General features: G+C 35.7%; 1 protein-coding gene across 5 annotated transcripts; it reads right to left on the reverse strand.

Moving 5' to 3' along the window:
• On the reverse strand, positions 1–21,248 carry LOC141549899 (uncharacterized). Of its 5 annotated transcripts, XM_074279939.1 has the most exons (9): positions 21,048–21,245; positions 19,953–20,045; positions 18,363–18,489; positions 13,715–13,875; positions 2,468–10,344; positions 1,705–1,952; positions 1,281–1,427; positions 872–1,006; positions 1–459 (listed from the first exon to the last, which is right to left on the reverse strand). In XM_074279939.1, exons 5-9 carry the CDS (start codon positions 2,539–2,541, stop codon positions 212–214), a joined length of 852 nt encoding a protein of 283 aa, XP_074136040.1. In that variant the 5' UTR covers positions 2,542–10,344; positions 13,715–13,875; positions 18,363–18,489; positions 19,953–20,045; positions 21,048–21,245; the 3' UTR covers positions 1–211. The 5 variants fall into 5 exon arrangements, 2 of the variants coding, with proteins under 2 accessions (XP_074136040.1, XP_074136041.1); XR_012484462.1 differs by having other exon boundaries at positions 2,468–13,875; positions 21,079–21,248; XR_012484461.1 differs by having other exon boundaries at positions 2,468–13,875; positions 21,048–21,248.
• Between the last annotated feature and the right edge of the window lie 1,071 nt (positions 21,249–22,319).

Below are 22,319 nucleotides of genomic sequence, written 5' to 3' on the forward strand. Positions count from 1 at the left end.
TGGAGTGGTCAACTGATTTTATTTCAAAACACATTTTTGAGGAAAAAACTTATTTGTCCCACAGGACTAATGGCTCACATAATCTAAGCTTGAACCCTCACTTCAACAAGGTTGTTAATTGACAAGTATACATGATAGAATTACATACAGACATTTTACACATTTTTATGGGAAGAACAGAATGCACATCAGTGGTCTTGATCTCACATATTTACAGATCTTTAAATGCATCATAAATTCCCTTTTGGGATGTCCAATTATCCCCCAAGGTAGGCGTGGACAGTTGTGATATGTTGGGGTTTCCTCTTTGAGCTATAGATTTTGAAATAAGTGATTTTGCTAATAATATGCTTGCTTTTGAGTACATTTGTTCATTAGGCATTTTTTCTTCTTTTGTTATAGTTGTAGTTCTCCTTCTTTTGTGGCCTAGCCCCTTATAAGAAATGATTCCCAGGATACCTAAGGGACAAAGAGGAGATCTGGAAATATTTCATGACTTAAAGAAATTATTCTTCCCCTCCCAACTAATCCTTTTGGGTGCCTCATTTTCTTATATTTCCATCACTACCAACACAAAGATCCCAGAACAATTTATATTCTTAATTCTTTTTTGAAAAAATGGTCACAAAGAGGCAAATGGGAACTGGGAGGAGAAAGGAGTACCCATGGTCACATTAAAAGAAAATTGAGTTTGCCTATTTCTGAGGCTTAAGAACAGGCATGGTTTCTTGTTAGACAAGATAAACTTCTTAAATTCCCCTATAAAATTCTGTTTGGCCCAAAAGAGAATGGGAGAGATGGAGAACTTTAGTTTTCATGATTTAGGAGGTTGAGGGAGGTGGTCTTTCTCCTAGGCCCAGGGCTTACTTACAGGAAATCAGGAACAGAACTAGTGCTAACCACAGCAAATAAAAAGGCCACAGGATTATGTAGTAAGTGTTTTGCGCTGCATTTGCTTTTTCCAAAATGAACACAATCAGCATTATGGAAATGAAGAGACTAGTGCCTGTGGTCAGAAGTAGAAATAGTAGCCTAATAAAAACTCAGTTCAATAACAGGAATGGGACAGAATTACCAGAAGGTCATAGGATCTTATATTAGGACATTGAGGAACCTAAAAGGTTATCCACGCCCACCCCTTATGTTACAGGTGAAGAAACCAAGCCCCAGATTGGGTAGGTGACCTGCTCTCCTCCCCTCCAGGACTAGGTGGGTCCCATTTGGTAGGCTTTAGTTCCCCAGCACATGGGCAATGGTACTGGCAAGCAGGGGTTTCTAACCTGTCAAGGAGGAAAGGATAATGAAGATAAGATGGCATTGCATCTTCAGTGAAGGAGAAGTACAGAAAAAACCAAACAACCACGTGGTTATCAGGAAGCTACAAAGGACAGCTGTGATCATGAAACCCTGAGCAGTCTGGATAAGAGCTGGAGATTAAAAAGAGAGACACTAGCCAAAAGTAGTGCAAGCCTTCTGAAACCAATGCCTCCATTTCTGTAAAGGCGTAGCTTTGGTTGAAGAAGGGAATGGTTAACAAGGCTACAAAATGGGCCATGACTGGAGTGCCAGGGGAAACAAGGGCCAGAAGAAATGGGGTTAGGGGGAGTTAGATGTCAGGGAAAAGGTCTGGGGGACATATGGGACAGAGTCATCACAAGCTTGGTTAGTGGGGTTATGGATTCAAAGTAAATGAGGGGCCCTCACGCCAAAAAAGAATATCTGTCCAGCAGTTTGTGCTTAAGCAGTCGTGCCAAATGCCAATGTGCTGCTCCCATGTTTGGTCCATCGATTTCAATGTTGCCCATTTGTTTGTAGCAAAACAACATACAACCAATACCAGGAAGGCAAAAATGCTGAATACAGTGCAGAGGGGCATGATTAACCACTGAAAGGCGTTACAGCAGGCTCGACGGGTACATTTGGACCATTTTCTTAACATCACAGGCCGAGTCCTTGGGGAGATAAAGTGATTATAAAGCAATCTTCCTATTCCAGTTCAGATCCCATTGGTAGCCCCAAACCCAGGTCAAGGCATTTTCTACCCCTTTCAAACTATTAATCCATAAGCTTAAAACCAAGAATTGTTTAATCTGGCCCATCCTGTCAGACTTAACCCAGAATATCTCAAATAATTCCTTTGGTCTCAGGTCCCCTGAGATCCCTAATCCAAAACTATCCAAAACAAACTATAAAAATTTGATCCTTTTTCAAACAAATGCATTCTTAGGGAATGTCCCTACTTTGTCCCTGAGCCTCTTTTTAAAACAACTCTCCTCAGGAACATGGAGGTTAAAATAACAGAATATGTCCCCTGTACTCTGAAGTACAATCACCCAACTCTTGAATTCCTTTTTTTTTTTTTTTTTTTTTTTTTAAGAAATCCTAGTTCTTCAGTTCCTCCAAGTTTCAGAATACCCTTTTACTAATAAATTACTTTGCCCTGACCCTGATCCTTTTATTCCCTTACCGATGGTACTGTTTTAACTCTGGTTTTTCTTTCACAATGTTCATCATCTTTGAGGAATCCTGTTGCTGAGACATTTTCTTAGATATCCAGAAAACTTTCTAACTACTTCAGAACTTTCTTTGTTATTCCTTCCCCCACCTTAATACACACTTCTGCCTTGGAACTTCTGACCTCACAATCTCATTGTCAGATACCTCCAATCAGGATCAAATTGGGCCTTCTAGAAAGAAAGAGTAGGTCATGATGGAAGGGAAATGACAGATTTGGGACAGAGTGCAGGGGACCTAATAAGCCCCTGTTGGGAGAGAGAAGACAGTATAGAGAAATCATTTTCCTTGAGGGTACTGAGTCTACCTGACTATGGGAATACATTATTTAAACAAAAAAAAAAAAAAAAGAAAAAAGATTCATGTTGGGGACAAGTAGACAAGGGAGGAAGGTTAGCAGGGTTGTACCATAAATACATGCCCAACTACCTGAAAAATTTTCCTTTTTATGATCTAGTCCAGACATTCCTCCTTTGCTCATGCAAAAGGCTCTCTAGATATCCACGAAGACCAACATTTAGAATTTCAGGCAGAGCTGAGAAACTTTGATTTGAAGGCCCCTGCTTTTTTCCTTCTCCCTACAGAGTCCCCATGTACCATTAAAGTTCATAAAGGTTGTAATGTTCCTATCTCTGATTATATTTTCAGAAAAGTCTTACCAGAATTGGGCTTTCAGACTAGCTGTCATATTCACATTAATCATGATTTATGCTAAAACTGATGGAGAAATCAAGCCAAATATAACTCTAATCCAGCATGATATCAGCCGAGTTGATATGAGAAAGGCTATATCTTATGGAAGTTTTTGAGAATACAATACAAGGAATTCTTGGCCATATGTAAGTAGACTTACATGATCTCTGATGCTCCTTCTAGTTCTTAGATTCTGTGCTTAAAGTCTTCCATATCTTGCTCTACTTCTTTTAAGATAATGAATAGCAGATATTTCAAATAGATGTGGTTTAAGGATATGAATAAACATTTTCAAGAGAATTATAATCAATAATTTTATGAAAGACTTTTAAATCACTCATTATGATCTAATCTACTTATTAGTAGATAAATGGAAATTAAAATCAATGTAGTTTTACCACATAAATTGACAAAAATGATAAAAAAAATTGGTGACAGTCAATGTTGCAAAGGCTAACTTCATGAAGGAGACAACATGTGAATAACTATGTTCAAACAAACAATATTCAGATAAGTAGGAGATAAAGAGGAAAGGTAATAGAATTAAGATGGATCAGGAAAAGCTTTCTAGGTGAGCTTTTAGCTGGGACTTGAAGAAAGCCAAGATGTAAAGATAAAGTAGAAGAGTATTCCATTTATGGAAATGCTCAGTCAGTAGATATAGTGTTATTTTTTCATTTCTTCTCTTCTTTTCTCTCTCTTTTATTCCTTCTCTTCTCTCTTTCCTTTTTCCTCTTTTTTTATGACTTGTTTTCATGTCACAGTCTATTTGTTTGTATTACTATATAATCAAGTATATTGTTCAGGCAGGTAGTACAGTAGATAGTACTGGACTTGTAATCAAAAACTCATCATTTTAATCCTCTACTCTCCCCCCCCTTTCCAATTTTCCCAATAATTATTTAGAGCACCAAAGGAGGAAGAGAGGAGAGAAGAGGGAAAGAAAAAGGCCAGAAGAGAGGAGAAGGGAAGAAGGATTTAAAAAAATATTTTGAGAACCAAAAACCTTAACATCAGACTATCTTAATAGAGGCTATTAATATAGGTTAGGTGATGTTAGCACTGTACTCTGTCCTGGTCAGACCACATCTAGTGTATTTTAGGTACATTTTAGAAATTTAGAAATGCTAATAAGCATGAGAGCCCAGAGGAGAACAACTTTCATAGTGAAGAGCTTCAAGATCATGAAACATGATGATGTCATGTCAAAGGAAATGGGAAGATTCAGTCTAGAGAAGGGAACTCTCAGTAGGGGAGAATAATAACTGTCTTCCATTATTTAAAGGGATGTCACATGGAAAAGGACTTTGGTGGTTCTTTACTCTGGAGGGGAGAGCAAGGAGCAATGGATAGAAATTGCAAAAAAGCAAACAAGTTAATCATAAGAATGATAATATTTGTATTACCTCTCTCATTGGATTATTGAAGCTCTAGCAAGATAATATGTATAAGGTAATTTCTAAACAAGTTTGATGTAAGAACAAATTTCTTAGCAATTAGAGCTGTCCAAAATCAGAAATGGCCTGCCTTAAGAGACTGTGAGTCTGCCTTTGTGGGAGTCCTCAAACAAAGGAGGCTGGTTGAGGATTTATGTTGTAGAGGGGATTCTTACTCAAAGTATTAACTGATGGCTCTGCGATCCCTTCTTAATCTGGATTCTATGAATCTATGACCTTGCTTCATATCAGCCTCAAGAGATGAACAAAGCAAAATTGGTTTGGTTTTGAATGTTTATGGGGAGGGAGTTATTTTTTTTAAAGCACCATTTCTCAAAACCATGGGCTAGGATCTTTCAGAAAGCCGCCCTGATAACAGCCTTCAGGCTTGTCCTGGACCTTCTGACTTCTTGAGCTTATTGCTGGATGTTGAAACAAATCTGGATAGAGAGAACCAGGCTTGGAAGGGAACAATAGAGGAAGGAGCCAGGCTCACAAAACCACAGCAAAGTAGAGAGGGATGTGAATTAAATGATCATCAAGTTTAATCTCATTTTATAAAGAAAACTGAGATTTGGGGAAAGGGATTTCCTTCAGATCGCTAAGTTGATCATTGACAAAATTAGAATTAGATGCCAGGTCTTCAAGCCCCTAGTGTTCTTTCCACTGAACACAAAATTAAAAGACTGTAGTTTTCTTTTTCTACCTTCACCTCTTGCACTTTTTCTCTTCCTTTTCTTCTTCATTTCCCTCTTTCTCTCTCTCCCCTTCCACCCATAAAGAAATACATATTTCAAAACTTGAGAACTCTGATTAATGCAGTGACCAGCTGTAATTCTAAAGGATTAATAATGAAACATTCTATCTTCTTCATGTCAGAGATGTTGAATCCAATCCTTGGTGAGTTCCCTTTTTCAACTTGGTGAGCTATTAGTTTCAAAATATAACATTGGATATACTAGAATTCATACAGAAGTTAGTAATAACCTAGTAGTAAGGGAGACAGAGTGGAAATGGCTTGATAATTATGTTCATTGGAGAAATTTTAAAAAGTGATTCTTTATAGAAAATGATATTGTTTCAAATCTACTGAAAGGATTGATCTACATGTTCTCTTTTTAAAGTTGATGCTCTTTTAAAAACTTTGAATAGTGATTTAAAAAATTACTCATCTCTTGGTGACTGACATCCCAATCAATAGAACCCATCCTTGTAAAGAAACAAATGAACAAATCCCTCTCAGATAAAATGTGTCTGCTTCTTCACTGGTTTCATTGCCTCTGTCAAAAGGAAGATGTTCTCAAGACAAATAGTGGATTAAGGTTGAAATTGTACCAGGATTTACTGAGTTCCTATTATGAATTCCCCCTAGCCATTACAGATAAAGCTTCATTTTTCTTAGTAATGAAGTTATTGCTTTTCCTAACCATCATTAGACCTATACTCCAGAATTCCTAATTTGAAATTCAGTTTAAGAATGGGGATGGGGATGGGGATGTTAAAAGAGCCAGAATTCTATTCTAGTTCCTCCATGTCAATGCTTTTACAATGCTATAACAGCTTAGATTAAGAATCAAAGACACAGAGGCTATTTATCTCTTTTCACTCTCCAAAAAATTAAGGATGAATTAATAAGGAACATCTCTACTCAGATCCTACCTACACACTTCATTTCCTTCCTTCTTTTACATATACTTCACAGACATGGAAAGGCATACAATCCTCAAGGAAAACCTACCTCTATTTTGGGTTCATTTTATTAATTTTTAAAAAGGATATTTGAATGAGATAATTGCTGAAACTTGGAGATAACATGAAAAAGGGTAGAAGCTACATCAAGAATTACCAAAATTGGATTTTAATAAAATCGCAGAGATTTACATTAAATCTTCCTGGGCCTTGGGAAAGATAGCATGATGTCCTGCACTGGTCCTGAAATTAAAGGACCTGGGTTCAAATTATAAGCCTCCTATTTCCTATGTGTCCTTAGACAAATCCAGGCTTGACCCCTCTTAGCCTTAGTTTCCTTATCTGTAAAATAAGAATGATAATATTTGTATTACTTATCTCATTAGATTATTGAAGCTCTAGCAAGATAATATGTATAAGGTGATTTCTAAAGCACTGGCTAAGTAAGAATTAGCATTATTATTGATTTCTTTACTTTGCCACTTTCCTTCACTAATCTCCACTCCTAGTAATCTTTTTTCCATTTTCTCTTTGTCAGAGATTCTTAACCTTTTATTTGCTTGTTTCAGAAACTTTTTTTTTATTTGATGAAGCCTATGAATCCTTTCTCAGAACATTTAAAAATATATAAAATAAAATCTAAGATTAAAAAAGAAATATATATATACACACACATGCATATGTGTGTATATGTCTGGATACATATATAATATTTATACACATTATATATGTGTGTATATGTTTAAAACAAGTTCACAGACTCTAGGCTCAAGATAACCTTGCACTAGATGGACTCATCCCACTTCTCTGTAGGCAGAGCCTGATCTTTTCATGTGATAATGATAATGTCATGTGATAATGAGGGGTTCTCCACGGGAAAGCAAACTGTTTTGAGCACCTAGTTGGGGCATGGGGTGTAATTGAATTGAAAGTGTTTAAATTTACATTTTGGCCTATTTATAAAGTAGGGATGCACTCCAAATATCATTATCTAAAAATTAATGTACCTAGTTATGCAAATGTAGACAAGTACTGGTCCTCTTTCCAAATCTAAATTTCCATTCCTCTTTTCAAAAAAAGTATTTAAATTCACCTTAAATATTTTTGTCTTTCTGTAATTTTTCTGCACATTATTGCCACATTAACTTCTGGAGGGGAGATCTTCATCCATCAAACCTCCCCATTCCCAAATGCCTATTCTCCATATTGTCTCCAACATCCATGTTGTTTGTATGGGGCTCCATGACAAAATTAGTTCTGGGATAATTTTCTCCCTTTCACAAACTGACACTGGTCTCAGGTAAATTTTCATGATCATTCATGTAACCATTAATATTACCCTGATTTCTGATGCTGAGAAAGTAGTATGATACAGGGGAGAGATTTAGAGTCATAAAACCCAAATTCAAATCTTAATTGTCACTTCCGATCTATGTGACCTTAGAAATTTCTCTGGGTCTCAGTTTCATCTGTAAAACAAGAGAACTGGACCAGGTGATTTTCAAGGTCCCCTCCAGCTTTATATCTATGCACTTAAAATCAAATAAGCCAGATAGCCTTTCCTTATTGTCAGTTACAGGATGACATATGTTATATTGCATTATATAAAAAGGGCACAATAAAAGTGTGTGTGGGGGGGAATAACATAGTATCTTAAAAAGAACATTAGCCTTGGGAAACAGAAAACCCAGCTTAATCATGGGCTCTTACTTTCTGTTTGACTATAGGCAAATCATTGAACCTCAACTTTCTTCATCTGAAAAATGGGCCTAATAATCCTTATATTATCTACCTCACTGGATTATTGTGAGGAAAATACTTCTGTAAACTATAAACTATAAATGCAAACCATTATATTTGTATTATAACATTATATTTATGTGACAAAGTATAATAACATGGTATGAGCACCATATCACCCAATTCCATATTATTAAATCTTGTTTAATATCTTAAAAGAGTAACCATGGCATATATGGTATGAAATGATGGAAAAGGTTTAAAAATTATTCATATTTGGCCTGGCAATATATTTTTTATTTTTTTTTTGGCAATATATTTTTATGCTTACATTTGAATATAGTGTCTGAGTTCTAAGAATTCATAATCTTCAAACTAAATAATGAAACTAACATCTAAAGATGTAACTAATTCAGAACGAACTGGAAATTGACTACTCAGAAGTTCTCAGACTCAAATAAAGGTGACAATCCTAATATTTGGAGAAACCTTAGCCCTTTCCATTATCCTAATGGTGGTGCACCTCCCCACCCACCCACCTGTCTCCACCCCTGACCTTGGATTCTGCCCCTGAATTGCTTGGTTCTCATAGATGAGTTTTTTGTCTTATTATGTAAAAAGTCCACATCCTGCCCTAACTTCCAACTTCCTTTCCCACCCATCCCATCTTTGCAGTTCTCCTTTATATGTTATTCTGTCTTAAGAAGATAGTTCTTTAAAGGAAAGAATTACCTTACTTGCTTTATATTTTTATTCCCAGGGCTTAGCACAGTGTCTAATACAGAGTACATTCTTAATAAGTGTTCTATTTATCTAATCTAACATCTCACATATAAAGTATGGCATATAAAGTATAACTCTGACAAGTTGGTAGCTTATATATGGGTATAACAAGTCATATTAGGGACAGCTAGAAGGCAACAGAATGCACAGAGCATTGGGTCTGGAGTCAGAAAGATTTGAGTTCAAATGTGACATTAATTAGCTTTGACCCTGGACAAGTCCCTTAATTCTGTCTGCTTCAGTTTACTTAACTGTAAAATACAGGTAATAACAGCACCTACCTCTCAGGGTTATTGTGAGGACCAGATGAGATACTATTTGTAAAAGCCCTAAGTGCAGGGCCTGACCCATGTTTTCTTTCTTCCTCCTTTTCCTTCCCTCCAATATATAATAGAATTTTTTTTTTTTTAAATAACATATCTAGCTGGAGTTGTTGGTTCTCATAATGGGCCAATATTTATCCTATAACTTTTAGCCATTTTTCTCACTTCTATTCTTTGGAACAATAAATAGATCTACTTACTCTTCTATGTGAACCTTATTTTAAATATTTAAGGTAGATAGTATGTCTCTCTTGGGGAATTTTTTCTTTATCCAAAGTAGATATTTTCTATTAACCATTCCCTCTATGACATAATTCTCAAACTGTTTTTGTTACTTTCCCCTAGACAAACTTCAGTTTATCAATGCTCTTCTGAAATTGTGGTGTCCAAAATTTAACACATTACCATTAATTCAGTTTTGCCAAGAAAGTAGAATTTACCTATAACTTTTCCTGTGGTATGGATAACACTTTATATTAATTCAGCTTAACAGTATTTTATTTAGATAGATCATAGATGCCTATCATCAGGTAGAAAGGTAAATTTGTACTTACATATTTTCACTTTTGTTTTAAGTGTCATAGTTTAAAAGTTTTTTTCCACTGGGTCAGAGAAATGATTCCCTAGCCTCACCTGAAATGCTGAATTTAAAAAGGGTACATCTTGTTTTTGTTACTTTTTACTGTTTTAAAAAGTAGAATTAGAGGACATTGTAGATTTCAAACTCTGTTCAAAAGTAGTCATGGAATTTTAGAAGGGAAAGGAACTTTAGACATAATTTTATCCAACCCTTTCATTTTTGTGAAATTTGCATGAGGCAAAATGCCTTTATATGGAATTATGTAGATATATTCTCATGAATAATTCATGAAAATTATTCTCATTATTGTTGTTACAGATGAAGATACTAAAGCCTAGAGAGATTTAAGTTGATTCAACCAAGGACACACACAAATGTTTTGAAAACAGATTTATCATTTACTAAATTACCGTAACTGGGATCAAAATAGTTTTGTTTCTTTTGCTATGGCAGGAGTAGGTGGAGTTGATATTCAATTAAAAAGTTGTCCTATGTACAAGGCATTCTGCTGGATGCTAGTCCTTTTGTTCTGCGAAAGAAGGGTCCCAAAGTGAATAATCTGAGAACCATTGGCTGACTAAAGCACCTGTCAATGTTAATAAAAAAAGAAATTCATTAAGTAGAATAGTGATGATGAATACACAATACAGGTATACCTTTAAGCAAAACCAATATGCAGACGTTTAGATTTTTTTTTAACTTAGTTAATTGGCAGGGATTGAGGATCATTCACATTAAGAAACACACAAACAGAGCCTTCCTTTAAATGGCAAACTCCACTAGTCCAGTTAAAGTAATTTAACTTTACATGAGATTTTTGAGGAATATATACTACCATATGAACATGGTAATATTTCATTGTACTTGAACAAAAAAAATCTGTATAATTTGGAGGATAATCTCCACATGATTAATCCAGAAATGGCAATATTTCTTTGCTTCTCCCATTGACTTTTAAAGTACAGACTTCTGAAATGCTTCATTCTCACAAAACCAAGGAAAGGGGAAAAAGAGAAGTCTTAACATTGATAAGGAATTGAAGAGATTCATTTATGAAAAAAAGACTGAAAAAAAAACTGAAAAAGAACTGTGACTTTTAAAACTACTTTTAACACAACTTATCTCATAAAAATAACCTCCTAATAGTTTAGTTTATAATAGTTTAATAATAGTTTATAAATGTGTTTCCTTACAACAGCCCTGTAAGGTTGCTGAAAGGTATTATCTTAATTTTACAGTGAGGGGAAACCAGAGGTCAGAGAGTAAAGTTACTTGGCCACAGACAAATTATAAATGGTTGAACCAAGATATGAACCCTAAATCTTCTAAATCCAAGGCTTCTTCCATGATACCATACTGCATCTTTGATGCTCTAATAGGAAGGTTGTCTTCAAAGTCTTATCCTTATTACAATGATGCTGCTCTAAATACTTTAGCAAATCCTCTTTGGAACTCCATTCAAAACACATACCTGGAAAGTTAGTCTTATTACTTCCTAGTCACACCTTATTTTTTGAACCCAAGTGGTCAAAGCTGCATCTTAGCTCAGAATAACTTTTGACTGTTTCCAAAAACCAAATCCACAATTGAAGGATGATGGCGATATTCAAAGTTGTATGTGATAAGCTCTAAACCTACTTCCCAAAGAAGAATTCTACATATGCCTTGAACAAAAGCAGTATTAATGAAATATGTTTTTAGCTTCCAAGAGGGAACTACTTTGAAAGTTCCAATACTGAGATCTCAAAATTGTGGCCTGATTGTTTTAAAAATAAATGAGTTACATTACTTTATAGTCATATATCCCACTCATTTTCTGACTAGGGTAGCAGAATGATATTTTGATATTATTATTCTTGAGTTAGATAGGTCAGAGAATGACATATTCACCACCTAGGGATCTACCCCAGAATGTAACCTGAAGAAACCATTTTAATGGTATTAAAAGGACAATGAAACAGTTTTAATTGTGGGGATCCATGACAAAACAATCCCTCTAGTTTTTCTCATCAAGGTAGTATCATGGAAAAATCTTGAAAAATCCACCTGATGTTCTGATCAACACAAATATAAAATTTACTCATAAATAAATATATTCATAAATAAACTTTATCTTTCCACTGTCCAGACCACTCAATTTTCAAATTCTAATTTTGTTTTGCCAAAGGTCTATTTCCAACTAAATTGGTATTCTTAGCCAACTTAAAAAACTTATTCTTTATTCAATCCCAATGCTTCTTTGCCTATGCATCCTACAACACAACCATAGGAAACACAATGGTATTAAAAGGAAAGGAACAGAACAACTTTGTGGGAATTAATAATGAGAGGCTTATAACTACAGCTTTTCTCTTCAGATTGGTGTCATGTAACCTGAACAATTCATCTTTTAACTAACATCAACACAAATATAAAATGTTTCTGTTTATACAACTAACCATCAAATTTCATCTTTACATTTCCCAAACCATTCAAACTTCAGATTCTAATTTTGTTCACTGAGTTTCTAGTTAGTTCCATTCATCTTAGCATCTTCTGCCAACTTAACATAGTCTTCTTCAGTTCTAATGCATATGAATTTTTTGATGGTAACTGAAGTATGATTTATCACTAAAACATTTCCCACACTTGACACATTTGAAGGGTTTCTCTCCTGTGTGGATTCTCTGGTGAGTTATCAAGTGGGAACTTCGACTGAAGCTTTTCTTACATATAGCACACTTAAATGGCTTTATTCCCGTATGGGTTCTTTCATGATTAACAAGGTCTGAGCTGCGACTAAAACTTTTCTCACACATTGTGCATTTATATGGTTTTTCTCCAGTATGTATTCTCTGATGAGTAATCAGGTTTGAACTGCAATTGAACTTCTTCTCACACATGAGACATTTATAAGGTTTTTCTCCAGTATGGATCCTCTGGTGTGTAAGTAGATGTGAACTCCGACTGAAGCTCTTTTCACAATTGTTACATTTATGAGCCCTCTCTCCTGTATGAATTTTTTGATGGGCAGCAAGATTTGAATTCTTAGTGAATCTTTTCTTACATATGGGACATTTATAAGGTTTTTCTTCAGTATGACTTTTCTGATGGTCTATCAGATCTGAGTTCCAAATGAATTTTTTGCCACATTGATTACATTTATGAGGTTTCTCTCCTGTGTGGATTTTCTGATGTGTAATAAGGTGTGAAAGTCTACCAAAACTTTTCCCACAGTTAATGCACTTGTAGGGTTTCTGTCCCGTATGTGTTTTCTTATGTCTAGCAAGATTTGTTTTCTGAGTGAAGCTTTTGCCACATTCAGTACATTTATGAGGTTTCTCTCCAGTATGAATTATCTGATGAATCAAAACATCTGATTTCTGAATAAATCTTTTATCACATGTTGAACACTTGTAGGGTCTTTCCCCTGTATGGGTTCTTTGATGCTGTATAAGTTTTGATTTACAAATGAAGCCTTTCCCACACTTATCACAGTTATTAGTACTGTCTACTAGGTGGATAGTTTCATGGTGAATAAGATGTGTTCTTCGATTGAAGGTTTTTCCCCAGTTAACACATTCATATGTTTGGGATTTCTTATGTATTCTTTCATGTGCAACAAGATTGGATCTCTGAGCAAAGTGTTTTCCACAAACATCACATTTATACGGCTTTTCTCCTGTATGGACTCTCTCATGAGCATTAAGATTTGACTTCTTATTGAAGGTTTTTCCACAGACAGCGCATTTATAGGGTTTCATTCTTGTGTGGCTTCTCTGGTGTGAAATAAGATATGATCTTTTGATGAAGGCTTTATCACACAGGAGACATTTAAAGGATGTTGGTGCTGACTGTTCTTGGAGGCAAGAGATTCTAGTTTCTACAAAATGGGAAAGTTCTTCAAATTGAGTGGAATTTTCGATAGTGATTAAAAGACTTATAAATCTCTTTTCTTGAGGCATGGACATACCTACCCTTTTCTGATCAGAGAATCCTGGTTCATTTTCATTGTCCCTTCCCAATTTAGGATGCAGGGAAATGTCTCTTTTGTACCATTCCGAAGACACTGCTTCTAGGTCTCCATTTTCTGGATTTTCTTGTTGAAAATTTTCCTCTTCCTTTTCATTGTTGTCTCCTGCTGACACAAAGAGAGAATCCAAACACCATCCTCTCCCTATGTGATGTGTGATGTGGAGACAAAAAAGTCTGCAAGTGAGTTCTATTTATGTTAAATCCTGACTATATTTGGGACTGAGTTAGATAATATTTGGGAAATTCTTCCTTTCAGCTGCAAACTCACATTTGATTAGGCCTGGGATTTAGTGCTCTCAAAGAAGGAAAGGGAAAGAGGCACATTTCCCCTCTTAAGAGAAATACTGGACTTATTTTTCTTTAAAAATAAACTATTAGCATCATATAAATGTGATCTAATATTCATGGGAACACTGGTTTGCTAATTTAGTTTGAAGAGAGAGTCATAGTCACCAGATTTCATTAGATATCTTCTCCTAGAGACATGAGAAACTCCAATGAAGGTGGGAAGGTGAGTAATTAAAGAGTCATCATCTCTGGGAGAATATGTAAATATACAAGTTAACAGAACAGGATAGAATCTCTGATCTAAAGTCTTCCAGATCTGAAAACCTTACTTGGTGTTTGATCCTGGACTTAGTAGTGTCTCAAAGTTCCTCATCTGCAAAATGAGGGATTTGGGCATAATGAACTCTAAGGTTTGTTCTAATTCTAAATTTATGATCCTATGATATCTGTAAGATTTTCAAAACAATTGGACCATGGGACAGCCCATATTTATTGTATGAGGAATGAACTCATGATGTTTCTGAGTCCCCTTAATAAGAGAATGATAATAAAGGATAGGTTCATAGTTATAGGGCTTCTTCACATTCCTAACTTTGTTCTCTTATACAGCTAAATACAATGTGGACTTCAACTTAAATTCTCCAAGTAAAACCCTGGCAGCCCCTTAGTTCTGAAAAAACAAAACAAAACAAAACAAACAAAAAAAAAAAAACCTTGTTGTTTTTTTAATCCCTAGATCAAACCAATAAATTACTTGCAATGACTAGTCATTTCACTAGAAATTGGTGAGATGACAGAACTTTGATCCTGTTTTTCTTCCTCTTTAAGTCAAGGTCCATCACTAGATGAATTTTTTGCCTCTTAAATAATGTCATCTATTAAGAGTTGTGACCTGTATTATTAGAAAGATAATCAATGAAATAATGAATTTTGAATAATTAAAGAAAAACCAAAGTACTATATGTATATAATACCCTCCACCACTAGATCCTATCTGATAGAATCAAAACCCAAAGCACACTGAATACTTCAACTATTCCTTTATCCTTACATAATCACTTTTGTTTATATTTTATCACTTTATTATAAGCCATAGCAGATATAACTGAAATTGATTTTAATCTAATCAAGATAGAAATGGTCCCACCACTACATACCTCATCTCACCCTCTGAATATAAAAATTAATAAAAGTCAGTGGGATCTACATTACAAAAATTTTCTTGAAAAGTTTAACTGGAAGGTATAGAATATTTTAGTCTTAACTAGTTTTCCCTCATTCAACAGCACTAAAATCACTCTTTGTTCTCTATATTTTATTTATCTTTCCCTCTATAGTCTTAGAGGAAGACCTGTCTGTCTATGTCATCTTCTCTCCAGCCAACCCTCCCCTCTGTCCACATATATGTTTTAGCTCTCATATTTTTCTCTTCTTAAGGAATCTTATTCTCACTTTGCCCTCCAACCTGGCCAGTTTCTCCCCTTCATCAATACTTTTTATCTTGCCTTCAAACATATATAGGTTTTTCCTTTCTTTCCAAATTTCTTAAACAACTGGAGTAGCTTCGTCACTCCCATTTCTTCATTACCCATTCCTTCCCTAAACCAGTGACATTAAAAAAAAAAAAAAAAAAAAGTTTTCATTCTACAGAGTCAATCTTTTTCTAGGTTACTGAGACCACTTTTAGATAATTACCCTTTCTCTCTCCTTGAGTTCTCTCTTACATTTAACACTATTGGCCATCCTTTCTTCCTTAAAACTCTCTTCCCCCTTAGTACCTCTGATAATACACTATTCTCTTTCTCTTCTTACCTTTATAGTAGGCTAGAAGAGGCTTCAGAGGTCATTGAGTCCATTCCTTTTATTTAACAAATGAGGAAACTAAAATCAAGGATAATGGTTTTGAAATGACTCACATATGGTCACACAGCAAATAAATGGAAGAGCTAGGACTTGAACCTAGATCTGTTGACACCAAGAACAGTGCTCTTTTAATTATATCATACTATCGATCTCTTTTTCCTCATCCCACCTAAAGCTCATTCTTCAGCTTCTTTTCTCTTTTCATTTTCTTGGGCATAGTTTCAATTCTCACTTGAATGCTAATGATTCCCCAAACCCTATCTCTCTTCTGACAAAAGAATCAGTTTCATATTCCTTTTTTTTTTTTTAATTAAAGCTTTTTAATTTTCAAAACATATGCATGGATAATTTTTCAACGTTAACCCTTACAAAACCTTATGTTCCAATTTTTCCCCTCCCTTTTCCCCACCCTCTCCACAAATGGCAAATAATATAATATATGTTACAGTTTCATATTCCTAAATGCTTACTCAATAACATTGACTTGGATGCTCCATCTATCTCAAACTCAATTTATCTATTATAAGAACTCATTGACTTCCCTCTTCTCAACCTACTTTCTCAGATTTCTCATTTCAGCTAATTTTACAACCAACGACCCAATCTCATCATACCAATCACTTTTACTTTTTTATATTAACTAAGTCCCTGTGATTTTTCAAAATCTGAAATCTTTCTACTCTCACTATCACATCCTAAGTCCAAGATCTCATCGCTTCATATTTGGATTACAGCTTCCTCTTACCTGGCAACCATGTTAGTTTCTGTCTTTCCAATATATTATTCACAGCACCAATCTTTCTAAAATAATGATATTCATCATGAACTCAAAAAACATTTAATAACTTCCCATTGTTAGGTATATTGGGTCCTAACCCCTCATCCTAATATTCATGGCTATTTTTAATCTGGCTTTTCTTTTACTTCCTAAACACTATTCTAATCTTTGAATTAAGTCATACCTGCCTCTTTAATGCAATCTTCCCCAAATGCCATAACCGCAACCATGCACTGGAGCATTCTGTTCCCCTAACTACTCCATCTATCTAAATTCAAGTTGTTGTTTTTTTTTGTTTTTGTTTTTTATGCCTGTGTTTGGATCACTTCCTTAATGAAACCTGCCTTAATAATAATTCCACTGATCTTTTCTTTTTATGACTTCACTTGTATTTACATCTAATTAATACATTCTGCCACTTGGTTGTTTTCTATTTAGTGCTTTATTCTATGATCAACTTTTTTTAAATGAATTTTTCTAACAATTTGTCATATTTTTTATTTCCCATTGCAAAAAGTAGATATTTAATAAATATGAAATGAATTAAATTCATTGCCATTGCTTCATATTTTTATTGCTTTGTTTTCAACATCATAAAAAATAGTATTGTAAATCTGAGAACATTTTGTGTAAGATGTAATAAAAATATAGTAATATTAAATAAGTACCTAAAGATGTTCCCCCACTTTAAGAAAACTCAATTTTAAAAACCTGAATTTTTTTTAAATATATATCACAGGGTTAATTATTCACATTACAAAAGAATTTTTGTTTTGCTAAAGGATTAACTTATGAGTTGGCTTAGGTAACCAGACTTGAGGTAGTTGGGGAACAAAACAGAAAGTCTCCACAAAATACCTAGTTTGTTTTTTAAGATGGTCTAGGAAATTCATGTAAGAAGTCATTAATAACAAAAAAGTCAAAGCCTCTCCCTGGAATGGAACATCATAGATATTTCTGGGTACTTGGTCAAGAGCATTTGGAAACAAGTATACCTGTAGGAGAGAGAGGCACAGGGATACACACCAGTGTATGTCAACTCAAAATGATAATACATGATATCCCAAACTGAAGGAATTTCTGCAATTAAAGCCCAGTTTTTACTGGTCCTCATTTTCATATATATATATATATATATATATAATCCCATCTCTGTCATATACATATATATATGATCCCATCTCTGTCATATACTTGCTGTGTAACCCTGAGCAAGTCACTTAATTTCTAATTATCTCAAACTACTCTCTAAAACAGTAAATTTCAGGATAGTTGACAATCTGTATTAGTAGATGGAATATTCTCATAAGGAGCTAATTATGCCATTAAAAACAGAGATCAAGACTAAAAAAAAATATTATGGATTCTCTTATACCATATTGCTGGACATGACCCAACTCTAGAAGTTCTCCCAAATAATGTACTCCATTTTCTACTAATTTATAACAGTAAAATTAAACCAAAAATAAGAAAAAATACCTCACAGTCCCATGGTTCCAAAGGAAGTTATTATTTAAATATATAAAAACTGTTTTCTCTTCATAACTGAGGATGAATTCAAAGCAATTAAGGAAATAGGTTTATAAATTGAATAGGAATGAGCTCTTCCAAAACTATTAAAGTTCAAGTCTCAAACTGCCCTTACCAAATGAAGACCTTACCAAATGAGATTAGATTCTTGCAATTCTTTGGCACAGGTTCCCAGCAAAGAGGGTTCTGAGAAGAATCCAGACTCACACATTCCTCTCTGGAGAAATAGACAGCTAAATCCTCGAACATCAGAGATGCCTGAAATAAGATAAGACACCCCGCCCAAACCCTACCCCATTCAGTATGGAAGGTTCTCTCCATGTGAAGAAATCCATTTAAATCAATCCCTCTTTTAATAAAGTTTTATTAAATTTTTATATCACCTTTATTTACAAACATCCTTTCCAATCCACCTCATGATCCCTTCTTACAAAAAATTTTTTTTTAAAGATAAAACAGTTTGGCAAAACCAATACATTAGCCATATTTAATAGTATATGTAGCATTCCCATATCTTTAGTCCCCCCATTTTGCAAAGAAGGGAAATATATTTTCTTAATTCTTCTTTAGATCCAAGCTTGGTAATTATAAGGCATTTAGTTTAGTTTTGTTTCTTTTCCATCTATATTGTTGTAGTCACTGATTTACTTAGGACATGTAAAAGTTAAGTGACTTCCAAAGGTTACACAGCTAGTATGGAAATAACCTTTGGAAATAACCTTTCATTTTCAAATAAAAATTTTTTTTGCTGAACTTTTTTTATGCTTGACCCCAAATATTCATTATGTCATGCTGCCTTTCAAATATTTGAAAAGCAGTGATCAAGTTCTGGCAAATCTTTTCTCCAAGCTAAAAATATAAAGATTATAAGCAGTTTACATACAGCAAACATGCTCATGCATTTGAAAAAATAATGAATCTCAATTAAGGTAAGCTTTAAAATTCTTCCAGTTCTACGATTTCATATTTATATGTTTATAAATGACAATGCAAATAGTATGTTCAAATGATACAAACTAAAATGCCTAATGGTATCCAAATCATTCATCAATAATTACTGTACATACATTATGATATATTATAATTGATGTCCCAGTTCATAAGCTCATAAAAATAGAGCTGGAAGAGACCTTAAAGGTCATCTCATTTTATAGATAAGAACAAAGAAAGAGATAGCCATAAAATTAGGAAGCAAAAGATGTCATGGGGTAATATATATATATATATTTCACAATTGATATTAGATTTATTATTTGGATATATCTAAATTCCACCAAAAAAAAAAAAAAAGCAAAAGGGGAAAGTTTGCTGAGAAATTTAGGCACTGTCTTTAGTACAAGCTAGGGGATAGTTCTCAAACTCAGAGGGACATCTAGTTAAGGTTTTCCCTTTTAAGTCCTTTCCTATCCCTGATTCCTTATCAGCAAGCAACATTCACTTCACACCTTGGTCTCTTAGAGACTAACTCAAACCTTGAAGCTTTTCTCATTCATCAAGTTACCTCTTATTCCAGAATGGGAAAGGAAGAGAAAGAAAAGCCACAGAGAAAAAGGAAATTAAATTAATGCTATTGCCTCAAACTCTCACTAAGCTTGGAGTTCTAAGCAAATATCAGAACTTTGGCCATAAAAGATGGATTAATTTCAGTGTTTTTTGGGAGTCAGACTTTGTTCTGAAACAAAGAGTATTTTTTTAGAAGGAAGACATGAACAATACATTACCTGGGACCCAGCAGCATGGATAGAAGCCATTTATTTCCTGATCTCTGGGCTCCCCCTCTTCAGAAAGAACAGGACGCTGGAGAACAGAGAGGGCTAAAGAAGAAAGAATTCACTTAAGAGTCATGCTTTATCCCCCTACTAGTTAATATGCAGAGTCTATCCATACTTATTAAGATTATTCCACTTATAATACACCAGACATTGCAAATGGATGGGAAGGGAGATGGAGGGATGAGAAACCTCCACTGCAAATTCCCGCATCCTGAGGCTGTCTGAAGAGGAGAGGCTGATATCCTGAGGAAAAAACGATCTGAGTCATGGACCACCATGCCCATGCTGCTTAGTGGGATAAGAAGGGAAATGTTCTTTAACTCAATCAGGAAGCAAAAATGAGGACAGTGCTTCCGACCTGTAGTGAAATCCCCAGCTTGTGCCTTCCACTTCTAATATACTGATTCCATCAATATGTATCTGACAGCTGAGTGATATTTCTAAAATTACTGACCTTTTCCTTTCCTAACCATTTGTCATCCTCTGGTTCCAAATACCTCAATTTACTGTTCTATGAATAACACAGCAAAGGGAATGGAATTAAGTCCTCAAAGTAATTGTTGAAAAGAAAGGAACTTTCATTTGGATGTGACCAAAGACGACCATCCTTTGGCTTAACGTTATTATGAAACCAGAGCACAACGCCTTGGTGACAAGAGTAAATGACAAGCTATGGAAGATGTTCCTGGCTAGTAAGAGGTTTGGGTTACTCACCTGGTGCAATTAAAATCAACAGACTGAAAGGGAAATTTGGGGCAGGCACAGAGAAGGGTGTTAAACCTGTGTAGAGCAAAGGAGAAGGTGGGCAGGGGTAGCTGGTGGAATGGCCTCAGTCCCCTGCACGGAGCAGAGTCGGGGTTTGGGTGGGGGGCTAGGGGCAGACGTGTCCATCGCCCCTGACTGCGGGGTTCTCTGCAGAGCGACGGCCGGAGCTCGGGCCTTCCTCAGTGTTCGCCTCCCAAAGCTACCTCCTCTTCCACCTGGGGCCCCTCCCCCCACTTTGCACTCCCTCCACCTCCTCTCCTCCCCGGGAGCCTTCCTCACCCAGAACGGATCACTCAGAGGATCTCCCCACCTCGGCCTGCCGCTCTGGAGGTGGTGGGGAGGTGCCCCAATCAGGGATTGAGATGCTTCTCGCCTGTCGCCATCTTGCTTTCCCCCCCCTTCCTTTAAAAAAAAAAATCACAACCAATCATCGTTCTCAATTCGGACGCCCCACAGCCCTTCCAGTCTGGGATGCAAAGTCTGTCTCTAGGGAACTGACAGTAGGGTACCCACCGCCGCATGGCTTCATGGGAAATGTAGTTCGCAGGCGGCCCTATACGCTTAGGCGCAGACAATTGATTGCAGTCTCGCGGGGGTTGGGGGTTCGAAATGGAAAACAAAGGAAAAAGTGCCTCAAGGGTTCACCTTACTGGAAAAGGGGGGAGAGAAAGGAGAGGAAGTCTTTCCTGATAATTGTTTTACCTAACGGATGTTGGGAATGGGAGATGTGTTTTCCCCAGCGTGAGTATTCGTGAATCCGACAAGGGTGCAGACAATAAAGGCGGTTTTCTTTTATTTTTTCTCTTAGTTTTTTATACATCTTTTTATTTTCAGAACACATGCATAGACATTTAAAAAATTTATTCTTTCAAAACTCTGTGTTCTCATTTTTTTCGCCCTCCCTTCCCCTCACCTCATCCCCTAGAGGCAAGCAATCCAATATAATAAATTAAACATGTAAAATTCTTCCATACTAACATGATTATCATGTTGCATAAGAAAAACCAGATCAAAAAGGGGGAAAAAATGAGAAAGAAAACAAAAAGCAAGCAAGCAACAACGGCAAAAAGGCCCCCCAGTCCTCTCTGGGGGCAGATGGCTCTCTCCACAAGATCATTGGAACTGGCCCGAACCACCTCTCTAGTCCATCAGATTTGATTGCGGTATCTTGCTTTGCCATGTACAATGATCTCCTGGTTCTGCTCCCTTCACTCGGCATCAGTTCATGTAGGTCTCTCCAGCACTCTCTGAAATCTTCCTGCTGGGGCAGCTAGGTGGCGCAGTGGATAGAGCACCAGCCCTGAATTCAGGAGGACCTGAGTTCAAATCCGGTCTCAGACACTTAACACTTCCTACTGTGTGACCCTGGGCAAGTCACTTAACCCCCAGACAAAAAAAAAAAGAAAGAAAGAAATCATCCTGCTGTGATCGTTTCTTTCAGAATAATTACATTCATATACTGTAACTTATTCAGCCATTTTCCACCTAATGGGCATCCACTCAGTTTCCAGTTCTTTGAGTGACAGTTTTCCTAATGAAGTTCCTAAGATT

Source organism: Sminthopsis crassicaudata, chromosome 1, assembly GCF_048593235.1.
Source record: "Sminthopsis crassicaudata isolate SCR6 chromosome 1, ASM4859323v1, whole genome shotgun sequence".
Taxonomy (NCBI): domain Eukaryota; kingdom Metazoa; phylum Chordata; class Mammalia; order Dasyuromorphia; family Dasyuridae; genus Sminthopsis; species Sminthopsis crassicaudata.